Source organism: Lingula anatina, chromosome 1 (genome assembly GCF_051362555.1).
Source record: "Lingula anatina isolate TDL-2025a chromosome 1, LinAna3.0, whole genome shotgun sequence".
NCBI lineage: Eukaryota > Metazoa > Brachiopoda > Lingulata > Lingulida > Lingulidae > Lingula > Lingula anatina.
Genome location: NC_141767.1, coordinates 2,879,669 through 2,898,174, shown reverse-complemented (window position 1 = coordinate 2,898,174; position 18,506 = coordinate 2,879,669). Strand labels below are relative to the sequence as shown.

Here is an 18,506-nt window from a genome sequence, read left to right as displayed (position 1 = left end):
GAAGTTGAATAGGAAGTCATATACTGGCAATCTTACTGTGACCTTGAAATTGACCTTTGACCTACTTTTCACCATGAACTGAACTTTGCAAATTTTGCTTCCCTTTTATCTCCAAAACTGGTAGAGATAGGTCCATAGTTACTATTGAACTTGAATAGGAAGTCATATACTGGCAATCTAAATGTGATCTTAAAATTGACCTTTGACCTACTTTTCACCATGAACTGAACTTTGCAAATTTTGCTTTCCTTTTATCTCCAAAACTGGCAGAAATAGGTCCATAGTTACTATTGAACTTGAATAGAAAGTCATATACTGGCAATCTAAATGTGACCTTGAAATTGACCTTTGACCTACTTTTCACCATGAACTGAACTTTGCAAATTTTGCTTTCCTTTTATCTCCAAAACTGGCAGAAATAGGTCCATAGTTACTATTGAACTTGAAAAGGAAGTCATATACTGGCAATCTTTCTGTGACCTTGAAATTGACCTTTGACCTACTTTTCACCATGAACTGAACTTTGCAAATTTTGCTTCCCTTTTATCTCCAAAACTGGCAGAGATAGGTCCATAGTTACTATTGAACTTGAATAGGAAGTCATATACTGGCAATCTAAATGTGATCTTAAAATTGACCTTTGACCTACTTTTCACCATGAACTGAAGTTTGCAAATTTTGCTTTCCTTTTATCTCCAAAACTGGCAGAGATAGGTCCATAGTTACTATTGAACTTGAATAGAAAGTCATATACTGGCAATCTAAATGTGACCTTGAAATTGACCTTTGACCTACTTTTCACCATGAACTGAACTTTGCAAATTTTGTTTCCCTTTTATCTCCAAAACTGGCAGAGATAGGTCCATAGTTACTATTGAACTTGAATAGGAAGTCCTATACTGGCAATCTAAGTGTGACCTTGAAATTGACCCTTGACCTACCTTACGAAGAACTTAAATTTGATTGTACCATATATATATTTTGCAATAGTTTAAAAATTCTTGTTGATTGCATTTTTACAGCTTGTCAAGCACAAAACTGGTGGCTGTGTCCCTTATTTTGTGTATGTGGGGGTCTATACGAATGCGCTTGCTCCAGCTGGTGGTACAATATTCGGAGGCGGTATCGCCTCTCTGATCCTCTAGTTATTATTATTATTTATAGTCTAAAATCCATGTAAAATGTTCAGTAGACTTTACATGGGTAAAATGAACAGAATAAGATGAATAAAGTCAATAAATAAATAGGTTGTTAAGATATTAAGATTTTAAAATGTTGATAATACAAATTAGATAAAACAAAATTATTAGATTCTTTGTTGAATTAAATGGCATATGCAGTTTATTTTAATTATCACTATATATTTTAATCTTACATAAAAAAATGATATTTTGTGACAGCACTGTATTGTAGGGTAGACTTGCAGATTTGGTCTTGTTTTTCTATCACACAGGAAGGAAAAACTGCGACCTGTATTGAATCAAAATAACCAGGTATGCCCAGAAACCACCACTTTGTTCATAGTGGGAAGCTACCAGTACCTTATCCTTTCTGTTGCCTTCTCCAAGGGTCCTCCCTACAGAAAGAGAATATGGACAAATGGTGAGTTATAGTACTTATAGTGAAACGATAACTTATATAGGTCATACTGCAGTGCTTGCCAAAAGTTCAAGATGAAATGTAATTTTTGGGGGTTGACTTATATTACATTAGAACAAATGAATAGTACTTCATAATGATTGTAAAATTGTTGTAGAATTTCACCATTCTCTCTCAGGCAGATATTTTTACATGTTAAATCACCCTGTCTTCCAGTGCTGTTTCTGATAGCCGTCGTCTTGCTCTCCATGTTTACGGCATTTCTGTGGTTCCAGTTTTCACCAACCTTATCCAAATTCTTTGAGGTAAAAGAAATGTACACTGCACATTTTCAATAATTTACCATTTAAAGCTTTCTGTACCTTAGCTCTCAAGTGTACAGATTAATTAAGCAATCACTAACCTTGCAATTTTGATACCTTTCTTGCTTATCTACTCTATATACCATGTGCTATTTTTTTTAGTATTTGAAACAATATTATTAGAGTTATTATATTACTCAGGTCATAATTTTTTGCCATTTATCAGGTATGTGTCTTTTGTTCTTTTCTTTTCAGTTCAAATTGATATCCTCAGAGTACAATGGGTTTAAGATGACTATACTTTTGATGCTAACTATTCATTTTGTCGTGGCAATGTCCATTGAGGTAATGTACATTATTCTTATTGCCACTTGCTGCAAAATCTTAAATATGGAACCAAAACACAAAACCTTGACTGTCTAACCTGCCCAATCACCAGCATTGTAGTTATTCAGTTGTTTTGTTAAAGTTCAGTAAAATCCCTGTTTAAGGTTAATTTTGTTACTTTGTTAGCTTCAATTTTTAGAATAAGTATAGGAATTGCTAGCAGAAACAACATGCAGTGATCTTTTATTCTTATTATTGGAGATGAATAAGGATGTAAAAATGATAGTCTAAAATTGATCAGTAATGTATAATGCATTTTGTCTTTAGAAGTGGATTTTAGCTCATTATCTTAGATTATTTCATATTCTGGTTCCATGATTTCATCTTCCAGAGTTTTATAGTGGATAGAAATCTCCCATCAAAGATAAAGAAATGCCTGTGCTCTAAAGAACCCAGGAGTAAGCACAAGGTATTGGAGAAGGAAATGGCTAATGTACAGTCTTGGCCTCCTGTAGGAGAGGTGACTTTTGCAGGCTAAATGGACCATGATGCCGATGTATAGTTACAGTTCATGGAAAGGACCAAACATGACCCCAGCATGTTGAACATTGACAGATGTTCAAGACATTAAAAACATGAAGTTCTCCTGCCTGTGTACTGTGGCCATTTTTTTTTTTTTTTTTTTTTTTTTGCAAATAACAGTGCTAATTAAAGCAGTAGAAAAAAAGGGAAACAGGTGCATTAACTTTCTGAGAACTTCGATGTTTTATTGTACATTGGGCATTACCTTAGTCTACTTGTGGTGTGAAAAATAGGTTTTTACTCTAAGAACAAGATTTACTGGACCTGTTTGTAAGTAAAATTTTCAGTAAGATGACACTTTATGTTTTAATGCTGCTCAGTAAAATAATAGGATTACATTAAAAAAACAAGATGGAACAAGGTGTGGTTGGGCCAAAAAGATGTAACAAAATGGTGTATTCAGAATTTAAAGGAGGATAAATAAACCCTGGGCTAAAAAATAAAATTTAAAACCTTCTGTAAAAGAATTTTTTCGTGCACCTTTTTAATATTTAAAGTTAGTCCAGTGTGAAAATTAAGTTGCAGGAACCAAATCCAAGAACAAGATCAATTTATGGTGTGTACATATTCAAGAAAAAACTGCTAATAAGTAAATCTTTTAATGAGATGACACATTGCTTGTTTCAGGAAAGGGGGATTGGCACCTATAGATACAGTTGGTGTCCAATTTTCAATTCAAAAACTTGGCAAATGTATGTAGGTGATAGAAAAATAATGGGGTTACCCGTCTGTGCCACAAGCTTTTCGGTTTACTGTCATTTGGACCACCACTTTCCCAAAATCCACTTGACCACGTCCATATCAGTATTCACTGGTCAGAAAAAAGTTTCAAGACTGGACATTTCCCCTGTACTGCATTAATATTATTAATAACAAGACCCTGATTTTTCAAACTTTTTTTTTCATTTAGAATCATCATGTAACAGTTACTTTTCAGAAAAAATATGAAATCAAATCAAAAGTTCTTTTGAAAACTTAAAGGTATAACAATTGTTAGTCAAAGCAAAAAAAAAAAAAAAAAGATTTTTATGGGTCAAACTACAATTTTTCCATACTTATCAATGGTTAATGAATCCATTCTGACATTCAAAGTTGGTCCTTAGTTTTTACTAAAAGTGTTTTATAATCTCTCAAGAAATCATTCCAGAGGTATTGCCATCTATGAAGGTCCATGTGGTCTGATGGCAAGCAGATTCCAGAATAATAAACTCATTTTTTATTCATTTGGATATAATTTGACAAAATTTATTGTTGTTTTTTTCTCCACAGCTCTATAAATAAAGAAAAATTAATGGAATATTTCTCATTCCCCATGTTGACCTGAATATTTATCAAGACTCAGAAACAAAAAATAATATGGTTTTCCTTTGGAGATATAAGGCCTGAAAAATTGAAAGGAGCTCTCGATTTTTTTCTGGAAAGCCAAACTTTTTGGAAAAGATGGAGAATTAGTAACCTTTGGAAAACTGAAAAGGCCAAAGTTAAAGAGAATAATAACAAACCCAGGTATGTCCAGCAATAAACTTTAAGTTGGTATGCATTCTAGGTTTGCACTTGACTTTAGTCAAACGTATTTTCAGGGCATTTTATTTTTTCATTTTGAAAAAAAAAAATTAGAAAGGAGGGCCACATGCATATTCATATATTGGTTATTATTATGATTTATAGGATTTAATTTTAAGGATCTTTATATTTTGGCCTGCCATTTTGGTAGGCCGAACTTGGCCTTGGCAGTGTTATTGGTCATTGAGTGTACCTTAGTCCACTTATTATGTGGAAAATAAGTTACAGGAACCAAATCCAAGAACAAGATCAGCTTAATGACATGTGATTATTCAAGATAAAACTGCTAATAAGTAAAAATTTTAATGAGATGACACATTGCTTGTTTCAGGAAAGGAGGATTGGCATATACATAACAACTGTTTGTATAGACTCAAGTGGTGTCCAATTTTCAATTCAAAAACTTGGTAAATGTATGTAAGTGACAGTAAAATAATGGGGTTACCCGTCTGTGCCACAAACTTTTCAGTTTACTGCAATTTGAACCAATACTTTCCCAAAATCCACTGGACTAGGTCCAAATCAGGATTCACTGGTCTGAATAGAAATTTCAAGACTGGACATTTCCCCTGCACTACATTAATATTATTTATAACAAGACCTGATTTTTCAAACGTTATTCATTATGAATCAACATGTAACAGTTACTTTTCAGAGAAAAAAAAATAAAATCAAAGCAAGTTTTTTTGAAAACTTACAGGTATAACAATTGGTAGTTTTAGCCAAAGTACAGATTTTCCTAGGGCAAAATACAATTTTTCCATACTTACCAATGGTTAATGAATCCATTTCGACATTCAAAGTTGGCCCATGTTTTTTTCTAAAAAGTTTTTTTATAATATCTCAAGACATCATTACAGAGGTATAGCCATCTATGAAGGTCCATGTGATCTGATGGCAAGCAGATTCCAGAATAGTTGCAATGACAGCTGTTTTGGTGGTAAATTAGAATGTGTAACATTTCCATGAGTCTGAATCTGATACAAATAGTTGTTATCCCTTTCAGGAAAAAAAATAAGGGCAATGTTGTACCATTACATTCACACATTCTGAAGTCTACAGGTCCTAACAAAGTTCTACTGGCCGTGGGTGTAGGACCAGTGGCTAAAATTGAAGAATGGGTTATTGCAACACACAAGATTGAACAAAAATGGTTAGGCTAAAAAGAAGCTACCATATGGTCTACTTAGAACTTGATAGGATAATAAACCTTAGGCTATTAAAACAAAAATTTGGCAATGTATACAATAATTGTTCTGACATTTGGGCATTTCCAACATTGATATTCATGGTAGAAATGACTTCTGCTTAATAAAAACACATGGTTCAATTATGTGACATCTTTTATTCATATGCAGATAACCTGACTCAAATCTATTTCACTATGAATTCTCTACAGGCACTATGTACATGAGGGGAAACTGCATACATCCATGTATAGACACATTGAACACTTAACTATTTTTATTATTTGCTGTTCTTCTCTGTAAAACTACACAGGGTCTGTTCAGAATCTGTGCTTGACACATAACCATTATTTTCAAATGCATGGTTGGAAAAAATTCCTTCTTTGTACAAAAAAATGCCATGTCCATGATTAAATTTCAGAATCCATTAAAGTGGAAACAAGCACAATCTATGATCAGAGAAGTTCTACACATGTGTTCACATCTGAAGCATTTCATGATCACATCTAACACATTCAGAAACTTGATACTGCTTCCTAGTACCAGGAAACTGCACAGTTCTGCAGATATTTTTCTGTCCTTTCTGTCAAGACTTTTAAAAACAACTATGGTGCCCTTCTTCTTCCTGCCCTTTGTCTTTCAAACCTTGCTTCCATTTCCTCCAAAACTTTTGGAGTATATCTAACCACCAGTTTTACAGTGCCTGCAAAAATATAAAACTTTGGATACATCTAGCAGGAGATTCAAGTTATCGGAACACACAAAGGCAATTTAATGGTTTTATTTAAAAAGGGTGTAGCCTGTCCTTACATGTAAGTAAAAACATTTTTAAAAAATGCCAAGTTTGAAAAAAAAAGAAAAACCCTGCTTACTGTCCTATTTATTAATACTTATGTTAATTTTACTTGTACAGATAACACTTTTCTTTCTGGTGAAACTGAAATTGTGTTTATTTACCTTGTGCAGCCTTCAAAAGATCCACAGCTTTTTCATGATTCTCTCCTTCAACACTCTGAAATGGCAGTAAATCCGCAAGTTGAAAAGCATCAAATTGGCAAAAATCATGTTATCAAAGATAGGAATGGCACTTTCCCTATATCAAAATATATTATTGTTTTTAAACTTTATTCTGTTACCATATCTACATTCACAACTAGAGGATCAGAGAGGCGATACCGCCTCCGAATATTGTACCACCAGCTGGAGCAAGCGCATTCGTATAGACCCCCACATATACAAAATAAGGAACACAGCCACCAGTCTTGTGCTTGCCAAGCTGTAAAAATGCAATCAACAAGAATTTTCAAAATATGCAAAAAATATATATATAACTAACAAGGCAGCAAAGCTGTCAAATGTACAGACAAAAAACAGAAAATAAAGATTCAAAATAGGTCATTTTGTCAATTTTGATGCAATAATAAATAATGCTTATAATAGCACTGTCAGTCAACACTGAATTTTAATCATGCACAACAGGTAAAATGGTCAATAACATGAGCGGACCCAGAGATATTTTCTGACAGTATATCAAAGTATCTATTTTGATCCATCCTCCATTTTGATGGTCTTCCAACAGAAGAAAAAATAGATACCAGGCAATATAAACTTAATAACCTGACTGTCTTCCGGAAGACCCAGAAGATGGTCTCAATCTACCCTTTCAATAAGATTACAGTTTCAGGACCATGAGTTTAAATTCACATGATGAAAGTCTCAATATTTGAAAAATGATGACAGTGCATAAAATAATATTACATAAGTAACATAATGTTTAAAGACATAAAAAACAATACAACTGCTTATGTGGAAATACAGAAATGTCAGAGCCTCAGGCGGATGAGAGTTAAAAGTCACAAATGCAAGTGTTTGAGAAAAAATTATAAAGGAAAACATAACAAAACTAGAAAAGCACTCCGAGAGTGCAGACCTCTGCCAAGGTAGCAATTGTTGATTATTATTGATTATTGTCCTCTTTGGCCCACTTCTGACAGTTCCTGAAAATTTCAGCAAAATCGGTCCATAACTTTTTGAGTTATGTTGATGACAAACAGGGGTGAAAATATAACCTCCTTGGCAGAGGTAAATATAATTCCAACGAAGCTGCTATTCAAACTTTTAATCTTTGAGTTTGATATATATATATATCATACTCATAAGTTAAATATAATAATAAATAACACAGTTTTCTTTTCATAATGTTTGCAGTAGCAGTGCAAAAAGATTATTGTCAATTTTGATGTAACATTACATAATAAATTATAGAATAATTATCACCAATTTTTGATTATTAACTATAAATAGCATGGACATGTAGAAAATTTGATTACCATCCGGCTTCATGTCCATGGGAGCTCCGAGTCCAACAATGAATATGCCAAAAAGATAATGAATATTTCACTAAAATGTATAACTTCCAGAAAAAGAAGCCAATTAGACTGCTTTTCCAACTCGGGCTGCATTTTAGTCCTGTGTTTCTTTTTTGAAAGTTTGACAATCATAAGTAACACGGTTTTCCCATAATGGTCATCATGGCAGAAGCACCAAAAATTGTGTTTTCTTCTATTTTGATGCAACATTACATAATGCTTAACAGCATAATACATCAATTTTTAATAATAAAATATACCTGTCATGGATTTTCAGAAAATGTGACTAGCATGGGTCTTCAAGCCCGTGGAGGTTCTAAGTCGCACCTTGAAAATGCCAAGAAGTGAAAAATTAAATTTTCACAAAAAACTGTTAAATTGCCAGAAAATTTTACCAAACAGACTGCATTGCCTACTGAAGCTGTATGTTAGACCCATGTTTCTTTCCTGTAAGTTTGAGAACAGTAAGTGACATGATTTCCCTTAAATGGTCATCATAGGAGCAGTGCCCAAAATAGGTTTTTTTTTTTCAAATTTTGATGCAACATTACATAATGTTTAACAGCATAATGACCATCAAATGTTATTAATAAAATATTAGTAACATGGACATTCAGAAAACATGACAAGCAAAGGTCTTCACTATCATGGAACTTCAAAGTCACACCTTAAAAATGCCAACACGTGAAAAATAAAAATTTTCACAAAAAACTGTTTAACTGCCAGAAAAAGTTACCAAACAGACTGCATTGCCTACTGAAGCTGTATTTTAGTCCCATGTTTCTTTCCTGTAAGTTTGAGAACAGTAAGTGACATGATTTTCCTTAAATGGTCATCATGGGAGCAGTGCCCAAAATAGGGGTTTCTTCAAATTTTGATGCAATATTACATAATGTTTAACAGCATAATGACCATTAATTTTTAATTATAAAATATTAGTATCACAGATATTCAGAAAATGTGACTAGCAAAGGTCTTCAGGCCCATGGAACTTCAAAGTCACATCTTGAAAATGCCAAAATGTAAACAAGACAGCACTGTTCTGAAATGGGTTTATTTCCGTTTTTAACACTTTTTTTAACATAAAACAAAATAAACATTTTACTGCCATTTTTTTATGACCAACTAAGAAAAATGATGAGATGAGAAAAGTATCAATAGAACAGTGTTAAATGTCCAATTTCCTCCATTCTGAGATTCTGAACATAGTGGATGATTGAATCTGACAAACTGCAATGATATGAGTTTATTTCCGTTTTTGACACTTGATTACACAATACATGATAACAAGTTTACCATCATTTTTACATAATCAACTAACAATGTTGTAAAGATGCAGGAAATGTCAAGCAAACACTTTTACATATCTCATTACTTAAATAATAAGGCTATTAACATGCCTAAGAATTAAATCTGAGGAAATCTGAGGAAATGTGAAAAAACAGCATAACTTCTAAAATAATGCCCTGATTATGCTGAGTTTCAAACTCAACCTGCGTTTTAGTAAGACTGACCATTCCTGTGAGTTTAATGACAATTGGGCTTTCTGTTTTTCTTATATTGTGTTTACAGTGTTGCATATATGCTGAACAATGAAAAAACCGCATAACTACTAAAATAGTGGCCAGATCATGCTGATTTTCGAACTTGACCTGCGTTTTAGTAAGATTGATTACTCCTGTGAGTTTCATGACAACAGGCCTAACGGTTTTCCTTAAAACGTGTTTACAAGGTTGCATATATGCTGAAAAGTGAAAAAACAGCATAACTTCTACAATAATGGCCCGATCATGCTGATTTTCGAACTTGACCTGCGTTTTATGAATATTCATCAGCTCTGTAAATATAAAGCCAAAAAGTGAAACTGCCTTCCACTTATCGTGTTTACAAGGAAAGTGCACGGCGCCGGCGCCGGCATCGGCATCGGCATCGCCATCGGCATCGGCGACGACAGACGCAGGTGATGGCAATATGTACAGACACATCTGTGTCTGTACATAAAAATGGTACAATCAAAGTTAAGTTCATTGTAAGGTAGGTCAAAGGTCAATTCCAAGGTCACAGTAAATTGCCAGTATATGACTTCCTATTCAACTTCAATAGTAACTATGGACCTATCTCTGCCAGTTTTGGAGATAAAGGAGAAGCAAAATATGCAAAGTTCAGTTCATGGTGAAAAGTAGGTCAAAGGTCAATTTTAAGGTCACATTTAGATTGCCAGTATATGACTTCCTATTCAAGTTCAATAGAAACTATGGACCTATCTCTGCCAGTTTTGGAGATAAAAGGGAAGCAAAATTTGCAAAGTTCAGTTCATGGTGAAAAGTAGGTCAAAGGTCAATTTTAAGGTCACATTTAGATTGCCAGTATATGACTTCCTATTCAACTTCAATAGTAACTATGGACCTATCTCTGCCAGTTTTGGAGATATAAGGGACTAAATGTTATAATTTTGGAGTTACCATAATGTGCCACACCTAGACCCCAATACCGACAAAGCCCAAATTTTACGTGGAACGAGTTGAGATTATAGGTGACCTAAATCCAAGAGATGGGTATGGAGGCCCTTACCGTCTAGGAGGAGAAGCGGTAACGGTGACTTGGCGGCGGAGCCGCAGGAGCCGGCGGAGCCGCAGGAGCCGGCGGAACATACGGGTCGGGACTAAAACCATGTGTACCGCCAGCGCCTACGCTGGTGGTACAATAAAGTAATAATAATAACATATTAAAAAATAAAGTCACATATATTTTTGCTCAGTGTAAATGCTCTGCATCACCTCTAACTCCCAATTACAAACTGTACATCCTCAGACATGGGCTGTATTCCCAGAGCTTTTAGATTGATCTATCCCCGCGGGGAGTCTCACTAGATTACTGTCAGATAATCCGGCTTAAATGTCTGTCCCGCATACTGCAAGCTGTAAGGGGGTAATTAACTTCCGTATTGGCTCGGCTGACAGCTATTTAGCGTGAACCCCCAGGGAGTTAGGTCGATCTAAAGTAGATCAATCTAATCTCTGGAAATGGGTCATACTTACCACACCATTCACAGACAACAACTGATCCCCTCTCTTCAGTCCAGCATGTCTGTCTGCCACACCCCCAGGAATGATGCGTGAGATATAGATGGGAGAGTTCTGTTCCTTTCCTCCCATCACATTGAAACCAAGACCCTCCTCTGTCTTGGGCAGTTCTACCACTCTGGGATGTGCATGCCCTTCACTGGCAGCAAAAGCAGCTACAGTGGCCTGGAAATATGATCCACATAATTTTGGCAAAAGTTTAGGGATAACTGTAACATAAAAGCTGCAAGATATATTAAACAAATCAAAACATTAAAAACTAGTAGAAAGGCAATCAGAGGGCAGGGAACTCTGCCAAAGCTGCTCAATTCTCACTATTAATTAACTGATTACTGGATCAACATCAAGATCCTATCAATTCTAAGTAGACCCAATTCTGAGCTATCCATCTGTAATTTTTTTAGCAATAAAGTTAACTTAAAGCCAACAAAGGCAAATAACTAACATCACTGTCCATTCTATGATAAATATAAATTTATGTTTAGCAAACGTTCTACTTAAACTAAACTTATACTTTGTGATGTCTTAAGTTAAACAAGCAGAGTGAGACCAACCTTTGCAGTTGCATTCGCTCTTATTTCTGGACTTCCCTGGATATCCACGGTTTCGTAGACATGCTCGTATACCTCCCTCACTGCCTGGCAGAATTCACTCTGGAGCACTTTCTGCAGGGCCATTAACTTAGCATTGTTGAACTCTCCACCTGGTAATGACAAGTGATTTAATGTTTGACATTCATTCTTCAACAAATTTAATTCAAACTTTTTATTTGTTTATTCATAACCTTGTGCACACAGAAAAACATACAAGTAAATTCAATCTTTATATATATCATAATGATATCTGAGGTTTGAAAAAAATTATAACAGATGCCCATACTTGAAGAAACTTATATTTATTTTCTCTTTGAAATTCGCAATTTTAAGATAATAAGTGAAGACTTAATATGCTTTTCCACTTACTTCTTTGCAAATTTTCCAATAATTCAATGGCTCTTGCAACATCTGAAATATAATTAACACTCCACTTCAATAAAAATTAATCCAGTTATGCCCTAGAAAACCCAAGTGATTTTCCAACAATAATAGAAGCTTGCTGAAAACTAGGAGCAATCTCTACTTGTAACTTTAAGAAATCACTCTATACGCTCTATGCTTTTAGCTTAAGGAAGTGAAACTGCACATGATTCGGCTGTAAATGTTGCCACTTAGGCTTCGTTCACATGCAATGTCTATTTTCTATTTTCTATTTTCGGTATGTCTTATGATCACGGTCTGTGCACTGATTATCCCGCGGCGTAATTACTGGCAGCGCGAGCCAGTTACTATAAGCCTTATTGGCACAAACTGGAAGCCTTGTCTTTATTTAGCAAACTAATTAGGGCACCAAGCAGGCTCAGCTACATTTGAATGGAATATGATTAAGAGGTTTGCTTTATATTTACAAAATGCGCAGTCTCTCAAATACCAAGAATCGTAATCCATGCACTGCGACAATAAAAAACTCTCAGACCCAAATGCATAGTTGAAATAGTTTGAATATCCAATGACTAAATGAAGGGTGTCAACCGTTCTGTGAACATTAGCCTATAATTTGAACAAAAAAGCAAAACTAGACATATTTATTCCTTTTGCATTGAATATGAAGCATTCTCGAGTTGTTCTATAGGCGATCAATAATATTCTACAACGGAAAGAACCAAAATATATCTAAATTACCTTGCTCCAACGTCAAAGGCTCACCAGTGCTCGCCATCTTGAAAAGAACTGCAAGCTCATTGGATAAACAGTCTCATGTGACCTCAGGAGGTTTGAGACGTCACTTCCAGGTAAACAAAATGCCTGGCAGTGCACGATATCACATTTGGCTGTAGTCGTAAAAGCTTTCAGTGTGCTGTTAGCTAAGAAATCTGTTGTTGCAAACTTAAGAATATGTGAAGCTGTATTAAAAATCACCAGTGTTATAACTCAGGTAGTAACACGAAAATGAATGTGAATATTTTGCTTCTTTTTTTTGCCAATCAATATTTTATTCACTTTAAAAAAGTTAAATTAATTACTGCCAGTAAATGTATTATGACCAAATTTGACGATCAGTATTTTGTGTAGAGTTATCTCAGGCTCATTGAAAATTTTGCTCAAATTCATGTTTAGAAGGCAAGTTGAAACCACTGGTTGGAGCAACACAAGAAACTGCATGGTACATATGAGGCACTTTACAAGCAAACATTTTGTACTGCAACTTGTATAACTTGTATATATACAGTAGCATATAATTATGTATCATATAAATTTTGCCTTTGCATGAAATAATGAAAGTTATTGTGTGAAAAGGGGACATCTTTATAATCTTCTCAATGTCAGAGATTTTCTTGCCTATGAGAAATGAAATTGTGAAAAAGGGTTCTCTCTCCATATGTCATATCTTCAGTTCCTACATAATATGCTACCATATTTTTCCAAAAAATTCACTTATTTGAATGAATCTTTCATTTTGTAGTGTTTTGCTGGCAGCTGAGATGGATGAAATAGGAGTAGACAACCACATATCGTCTGCTGAAGCAGAAAATGAGACCAACAACCAGGATGCATATACCTACCAAGCTATAGATGCCTTGATGAACAGCCCGGAACAAACTTATGATGAATTTATGGAAAACTTTATGTTCTTGAAGAAGGGTCAGCTTTGTTTTATATGTATTACATCGAAAGCAAGGATTGCATTAATGTATGCAAAATATATTAGAAAAAATTCGGACAGTTTATTGTAGAGAATGCCATCATTGGACTCAACCCAAGCCTACATTGTGATTAAGTAATAAAGATCAGTATAACAAATGTGCTTTAGGGTGCTTTTAGAACAAGTTGATCAGTGAACTTACTAATCTCTGGATCAAATGTGGCTGACACACTCGAAAAAATGGTACCGGAGCTTAGATTTAATCCATTTAATTGCAAGGCTCCTGCAGACCTGGCACGTGTTGAAGGTGGCAAGACCAATAGGGAATAAGCAGCATAGTTTTCAAGTGGGGTCGGCCATGTTTGTCTGCAGATCATCTGTTCTGAATGTAGCCTTACTAATATATTTTGATACAAAGATTATTTTCTAACCGGAATGACACTATTCCCTTGTTGTGTATAACTTTTGGTTGGTTGATTTCAGGCGATGTTGTCAGACCAACGCCAGTCCCTGTAGAAGCACCTGTGCCACAAGTTGCTGCTAGTCGTGATAACGTGTCTGTCCAATCTGTTGCTCAAGAGAGAGTTGACTGTGATTTAGATGTGGAGGTATAAGAAACAAATGTTGATACTTTCACTATACCGGTGGACGTAGTACCACTTGGAGCATGAACCATCCATCCTGCTCATGCGCACAAAGTGCAGGCAAATCTGAGAGACTTCCAACTTTCTAGCGAGTCATCAGTACATTCTCAGCCTTTAATAAACATGCGCTGTTGAGAACATACTGCAAATTCAAACATAATCTTTAGAAGTATTCACAACTTATAGTTGTTCACCGCTACTGCGATTTCCCTCAGGTGGCCACATCAACACACTAGCCTAGTAAAATCAATAATAAAATAGTAGGCCAACAGCGAATAACGAATTGGACGCTGATTCTCTATCAAAATTATGAATAAACATGAATTTTACCTAGAAATATTCCCATCGTAGCTGGTAAATGTATAATGAGGTAGGAAATGAACTAGCTGAATATAACAGTACAGGTGAATAACAACGGATCATTCTCGGAATGGCTCATACACACGTCTGCTGTGTGTACAATCGGTTCACGCAGATGGTTCACGCAGAATGGACCCTACAAGTGACACCGGTACATCACTGGGTGTGGTCTCTCATAATAGTTGGTTGCCCTTGTTACTAAAAAATTGAAATTTGAGTGAAAATTGCTTATGAAGTTGTGGCATTGACATCTGTTTATACAAAAACCTATGAATGTTTGGCACAATTGTTTACAATGGTGTCAGATTAAATTTTCAGACATTATCACGTGATTCCTTTGCCCCAGACCTTTTAGATTAAAAAAATGAACAATCTAGGAATTGAAAGTCTGCTGATGGAGCCTGTTGTCTATTAGTTTGCTGAGCATTCCTCCACAATCTGCGGAGGTGCAAAGCTATACATTAATCAACATGCGTGTACACAGGCATACACACACATGATTAAGTATGCACTAATACACGTAAAGTTTCATAACATATTTTACCTGTATGTTTTATACATGTTTTTAAGGAAGTCTACTTCTTTATTTTTAGATACTTGAAGAAGGAACACAAACCCCAAGTATCTTTACCCGTCAGTCAAGTGATGGCACAGCCTCAGTGCAGGTGATGTAATAGATCTGCTGTCACTGTCTTCATGGGAAACCTAATAACTATATCAAACCCATCTACTGTCAGTAAAGAAAATGCCAGTTTGTCACGTTTTTAATTATCGAACTTGAGCACATCAGGTCTTCCAGTATGTTTCTATCGTCCTTTATTCTCTCAGCTGCCCTTTGCTTCTGCACCTTCCTCTTGAAGATTCTCAGAAACTGCTTTCTAGGAATTACTTGTTCTAGATAATTTTTTAAAAGGTCATTTTCTGTGTTTCAATGCCTGTTGGCAAATTTTTTCTTTATATTGTAATAATTTTATTAATATTGATGGGTGATCATTCCAGGAATTGGGGGGGTGGGGGAGGGACATGATTTACAGTAGACAGAATAAATGTTCTGAATAAATGTAAGAAATCACAAAAATAGAACAAAAAATCTAAAACTGGACTTTCTGGTTGAACATTGGTAGTACAATGGCAACATTTGATCATAGCTGGATGTCTAGTATTAGATTTATCTTTTTATCTTATGTGATTTACATTAGAGTACAGCGTTTCAATCAAAAGGAGTGTGGTAGCAGATTGCAACTGCTGCATATTTGGGACAGTTTGATAGTGATCTTCCTTCCCAGACTAATCAGAAGTCCTCGGATGAGGATGAAAGTTCTCAAGGAAGCTCAGACTTCTTGTGTAGTAAACAACAAGTTAAGTTAAACTAACAGACAACTGGTAGATACTGGAGATACACAGTTTTATATTATTAGTTTTTTTTTTTCTTTTCCCCTCTAGCTTGACAACTTTGTTGAAGATGAAGGAGAGGAGAACTTATCAGATGAAGAAGATGGTTGCAAGGCTGTGTGGGAAGATGTCACCAGTGAAGAAAACACATATCAGGCTAGCTTTACTCCTACTGATGGTATGCTAAGCAGACATGAGCTTTTCTGCGGAAACCCAGAATTCCATGTTTTTTAATTCAATTCTGGTGGTTCCTGAAATTCGTCAAGATCTGCAATAAAATAGGTGTTGGGTCCCATGATAAGTTTTTTTTTTTTTGAAACCTAGGCTCAGAGTTGTCAGCACTTCATAGCATCTCTGCAATTTCTGCCCTTAAGAACCTCTTGTAGAAGTGCTGACAATAGAGATTTCTGATGCAGCTGTAAACAATACTGTTCCATGGGTGAAAGTTTTCAGGATTATCTCTGATTTCAGGATTTTTGGTCTTCATTCATTACATTAGTCTAATAATGCTGTGTCTCCCCGTTGGAGACTGGCTGAAGTCACTGAGAAAGATGGACAACATCACATGTCTAAATTGTATGTCCAGCAATATATGTATATATAAATGCTGTTCAGGTTTCATGTTCCCATTGTTCTGACAATAAAAATGTAAAATTTTGTTGACTGAACTTTTAAGCAGAATACATTTGTGCTTTCATGCTGTTAAATGAAAAGTTTGCAGCAATGAGTTTGCAGGAGTTTGTAAGAAAAATTTTCTTGCTGCTAATTTGCAGGCATATTGCAGCAAACTTGCTGCTAATTTGTAAGAAGGAATTGCAGTTTGCAGTGAATTTGCAACTGGTCTGATATTTTGCTAAGGGAAAGAATAAAATGTGTAGAAAAGGTTTCTTTTGATTAACCCACTGTACAAGACATTTCCTTAAAATAAGACTCTTTGTAAAAAAAACTGTGAGAATGATTAGAAACTCTCAAACTAAGAATAAAACCATACTTATTTTACAGCAAAAAAAGAGAAAGTACCTTCACCTGTTTCCACAGCAGAGCATTCAAAACAGGAAAGAATGAAAGCCAGCATTGAAATCCATGACAATCACACGCAAGATGCAATACCTTTCATGCCAGAAGATACAGGAGTTGCGTTATACCCTGGTGAAGTGGAAGAGGTTCAGCAGAGTCCCAGAGAAAAAGATATAAGAAAAATTTCTCAGTTGGATTTTTCAACAGCCACTGGTGGCCCTGTTGTGGCAGAAAATAAAGAATCTCAGGGGGAAAAAGATGTAGGTGCATTTTGAATATTTGATATTTTTGAACATTTATCAAGAATCCATTATCAGTACTTGTAGTGTCCACTCGGTGTCATGTTTGTTATCTTGAGACAAAATAGTGGAGATTGTTAAAACAAAGCCTTACATTAATCATTTTAGTTTATTTTGTTAAAAAGAAAAAATAAATAAACATTTTAACAATTTCTGATAGCATATGGATCACTCCTTGGTGAAAATCATTGAGATTAAATTTGAAACTGCAGCATAGGTAAAGTAGGCCTATTTGGACAATTATTTCATTGAATGATTAGGGCTTGAAGTTGTTCAACATAGTACTGTGTACATATCTGTGTGTGCCTATGGCACAGCCAAAAAGGTCTTCAGGTTGTAGATTTTAAAAAATATTTTTGCAAACTGACACTATTTCTGTCATGGATTCTGTAAGGTTGAGACCTTACAGCTTTATAAAATCTTATCATATCACACCGTATGTTAATATTTGTCTAATTTGTCAGTCACCCACCAATCCAGAAGAAGTCTGAAGATGACTATGATAATGAGTGTTAATGTTCTGTTTCAGTTACCCACCGATCCAGATGAAGTCCAGCCTTTCTCACTGGATGAGGACTTTGATTATGATAATGTTGTCCTTACTCCAAAATTTTCCAGTGAAGAGATGGAAATGATGAGGATTGCCCGGCAAAATAATGGCTTCATCTGAGAGACGTCTTAGCTTTACCCGATTGAATTTTCAGTCCAAACTTTTGATGTAATTTTTTAGACTTTTTAGTATATTTTAGTATATTTTATACCTTCACATACTGGCCGTGATTAATGTGATGATAGAACAGTTAATACAGGGACCAATTAATCTAATATCTATTTAAAACACTAAGTCTAGTACTTACTGCAAAACCATGCAAGTTAAAGATACTTTGGTCTAGAATCTAGATAAATGTCAGAGTTGATAAAACCTGACAAGGTGTTGATGATAGTGTTACGAAAAGTTTTTGATTAACAGATTTTGTTTTTATACAAAGTAAGTGATGTTTTATTTCATTTTCAAGCACATTTTACTGTTATTTTTATCTTGAAAATTTTTGAACTTGCAACAGATGATATTCTTCAATAAATTTTTAAGTTATTAACTTTCA

The 18,506-nt window shown here is 35.0% G+C and overlaps 3 protein-coding genes across 7 annotated transcripts in view; 2 read left to right on the top strand and 1 right to left on the bottom strand.

Moving 5' to 3' along the window:
• Window positions 1-5,706, top strand: part of LOC106156228 (polyamine-transporting ATPase 13A3) — a 27,428-nt gene extending 21,722 nt beyond the window's left edge. For all 4 annotated transcript variants that reach the window (XM_087000017.1, XM_087000016.1, XM_013531359.2 and 1 more), the window contains 4 exons: window positions 1,454-1,602; window positions 1,816-1,904; window positions 2,157-2,246; window positions 2,620-5,706. In XM_087000017.1, coding sequence (XP_086856143.1) covers window positions 1,454-1,602; window positions 1,816-1,904; window positions 2,157-2,246; window positions 2,620-2,766 — 475 coding nt within the window. In that variant the 3' untranslated portion in view covers window positions 2,767-5,706. The remainder of the gene's footprint in view (window positions 1-1,453; window positions 1,603-1,815; window positions 1,905-2,156; window positions 2,247-2,619) is intronic.
• On the bottom strand, window positions 5,699-12,873 carry LOC106156224 (protein lin-7 homolog C-like). The gene is made up of 6 exons (XM_013531353.2): window positions 12,731-12,873; window positions 11,975-12,016; window positions 11,567-11,715; window positions 10,968-11,177; window positions 6,518-6,572; window positions 5,699-6,263 (listed from the first exon to the last, which is right to left on the bottom strand). The coding sequence occupies exons 1-6, from the start codon at window positions 12,765-12,767 to the stop codon at window positions 6,166-6,168; spliced, it is 591 nt and encodes a 196-aa protein (XP_013386807.1). The 5' UTR covers window positions 12,768-12,873; the 3' UTR covers window positions 5,699-6,165.
• Window positions 12,830-18,506, top strand: LOC106156222 (uncharacterized). 2 transcript variants are annotated; one of them, XM_013531346.2, is made up of 8 exons: window positions 12,830-12,983; window positions 13,166-13,211; window positions 13,512-13,690; window positions 14,175-14,299; window positions 15,289-15,360; window positions 16,139-16,265; window positions 17,090-17,364; window positions 17,933-18,506. In XM_013531346.2, the coding sequence occupies exons 3-8, from the start codon at window positions 13,531-13,533 to the stop codon at window positions 18,071-18,073; spliced, it is 900 nt and encodes a 299-aa protein (XP_013386800.1). In that variant the 5' UTR covers window positions 12,830-12,983; window positions 13,166-13,211; window positions 13,512-13,530; the 3' UTR covers window positions 18,074-18,506. The 2 variants fall into 2 exon arrangements, with proteins under 2 accessions (XP_013386800.1, XP_013386801.1); XM_013531347.2 differs by lacking the exon at window positions 13,166-13,211.

Coding starts and splice junctions, on each gene's coding strand:
- LOC106156224 (XM_013531353.2), bottom strand. CDS start 12,767: ATGGCGAGCACTGGTGAGCCTTTGACGTTGGAGCAAG. Junction 12,017..12,730: donor GCCTTTGACGTTGGAGCAAG/GTAATTTAGATA, acceptor ATTATATTTCAG/ATGTTGCAAGAGCCATTGAA. Junction 11,716..11,974: donor ATTGGAAAATTTGCAAAGAA/GTAAGTGGAAAA, acceptor TGTCATTACCAG/GTGGAGAGTTCAACAATGCT.
- LOC106156222 (XM_013531347.2), top strand. CDS start 13,531: ATGGATGAAATAGGAGTAGACAACCACATATCGTCTGCTGAAGCAGAA. Junction 14,300..15,288: donor ACTGTGATTTAGATGTGGAG/GTATAAGAAACA, acceptor CTTTATTTTTAG/ATACTTGAAGAAGGAACACA. Junction 17,365..17,932: donor AATCTCAGGGGGAAAAAGAT/GTAGGTGCATTT, acceptor GTTCTGTTTCAG/TTACCCACCGATCCAGATGA.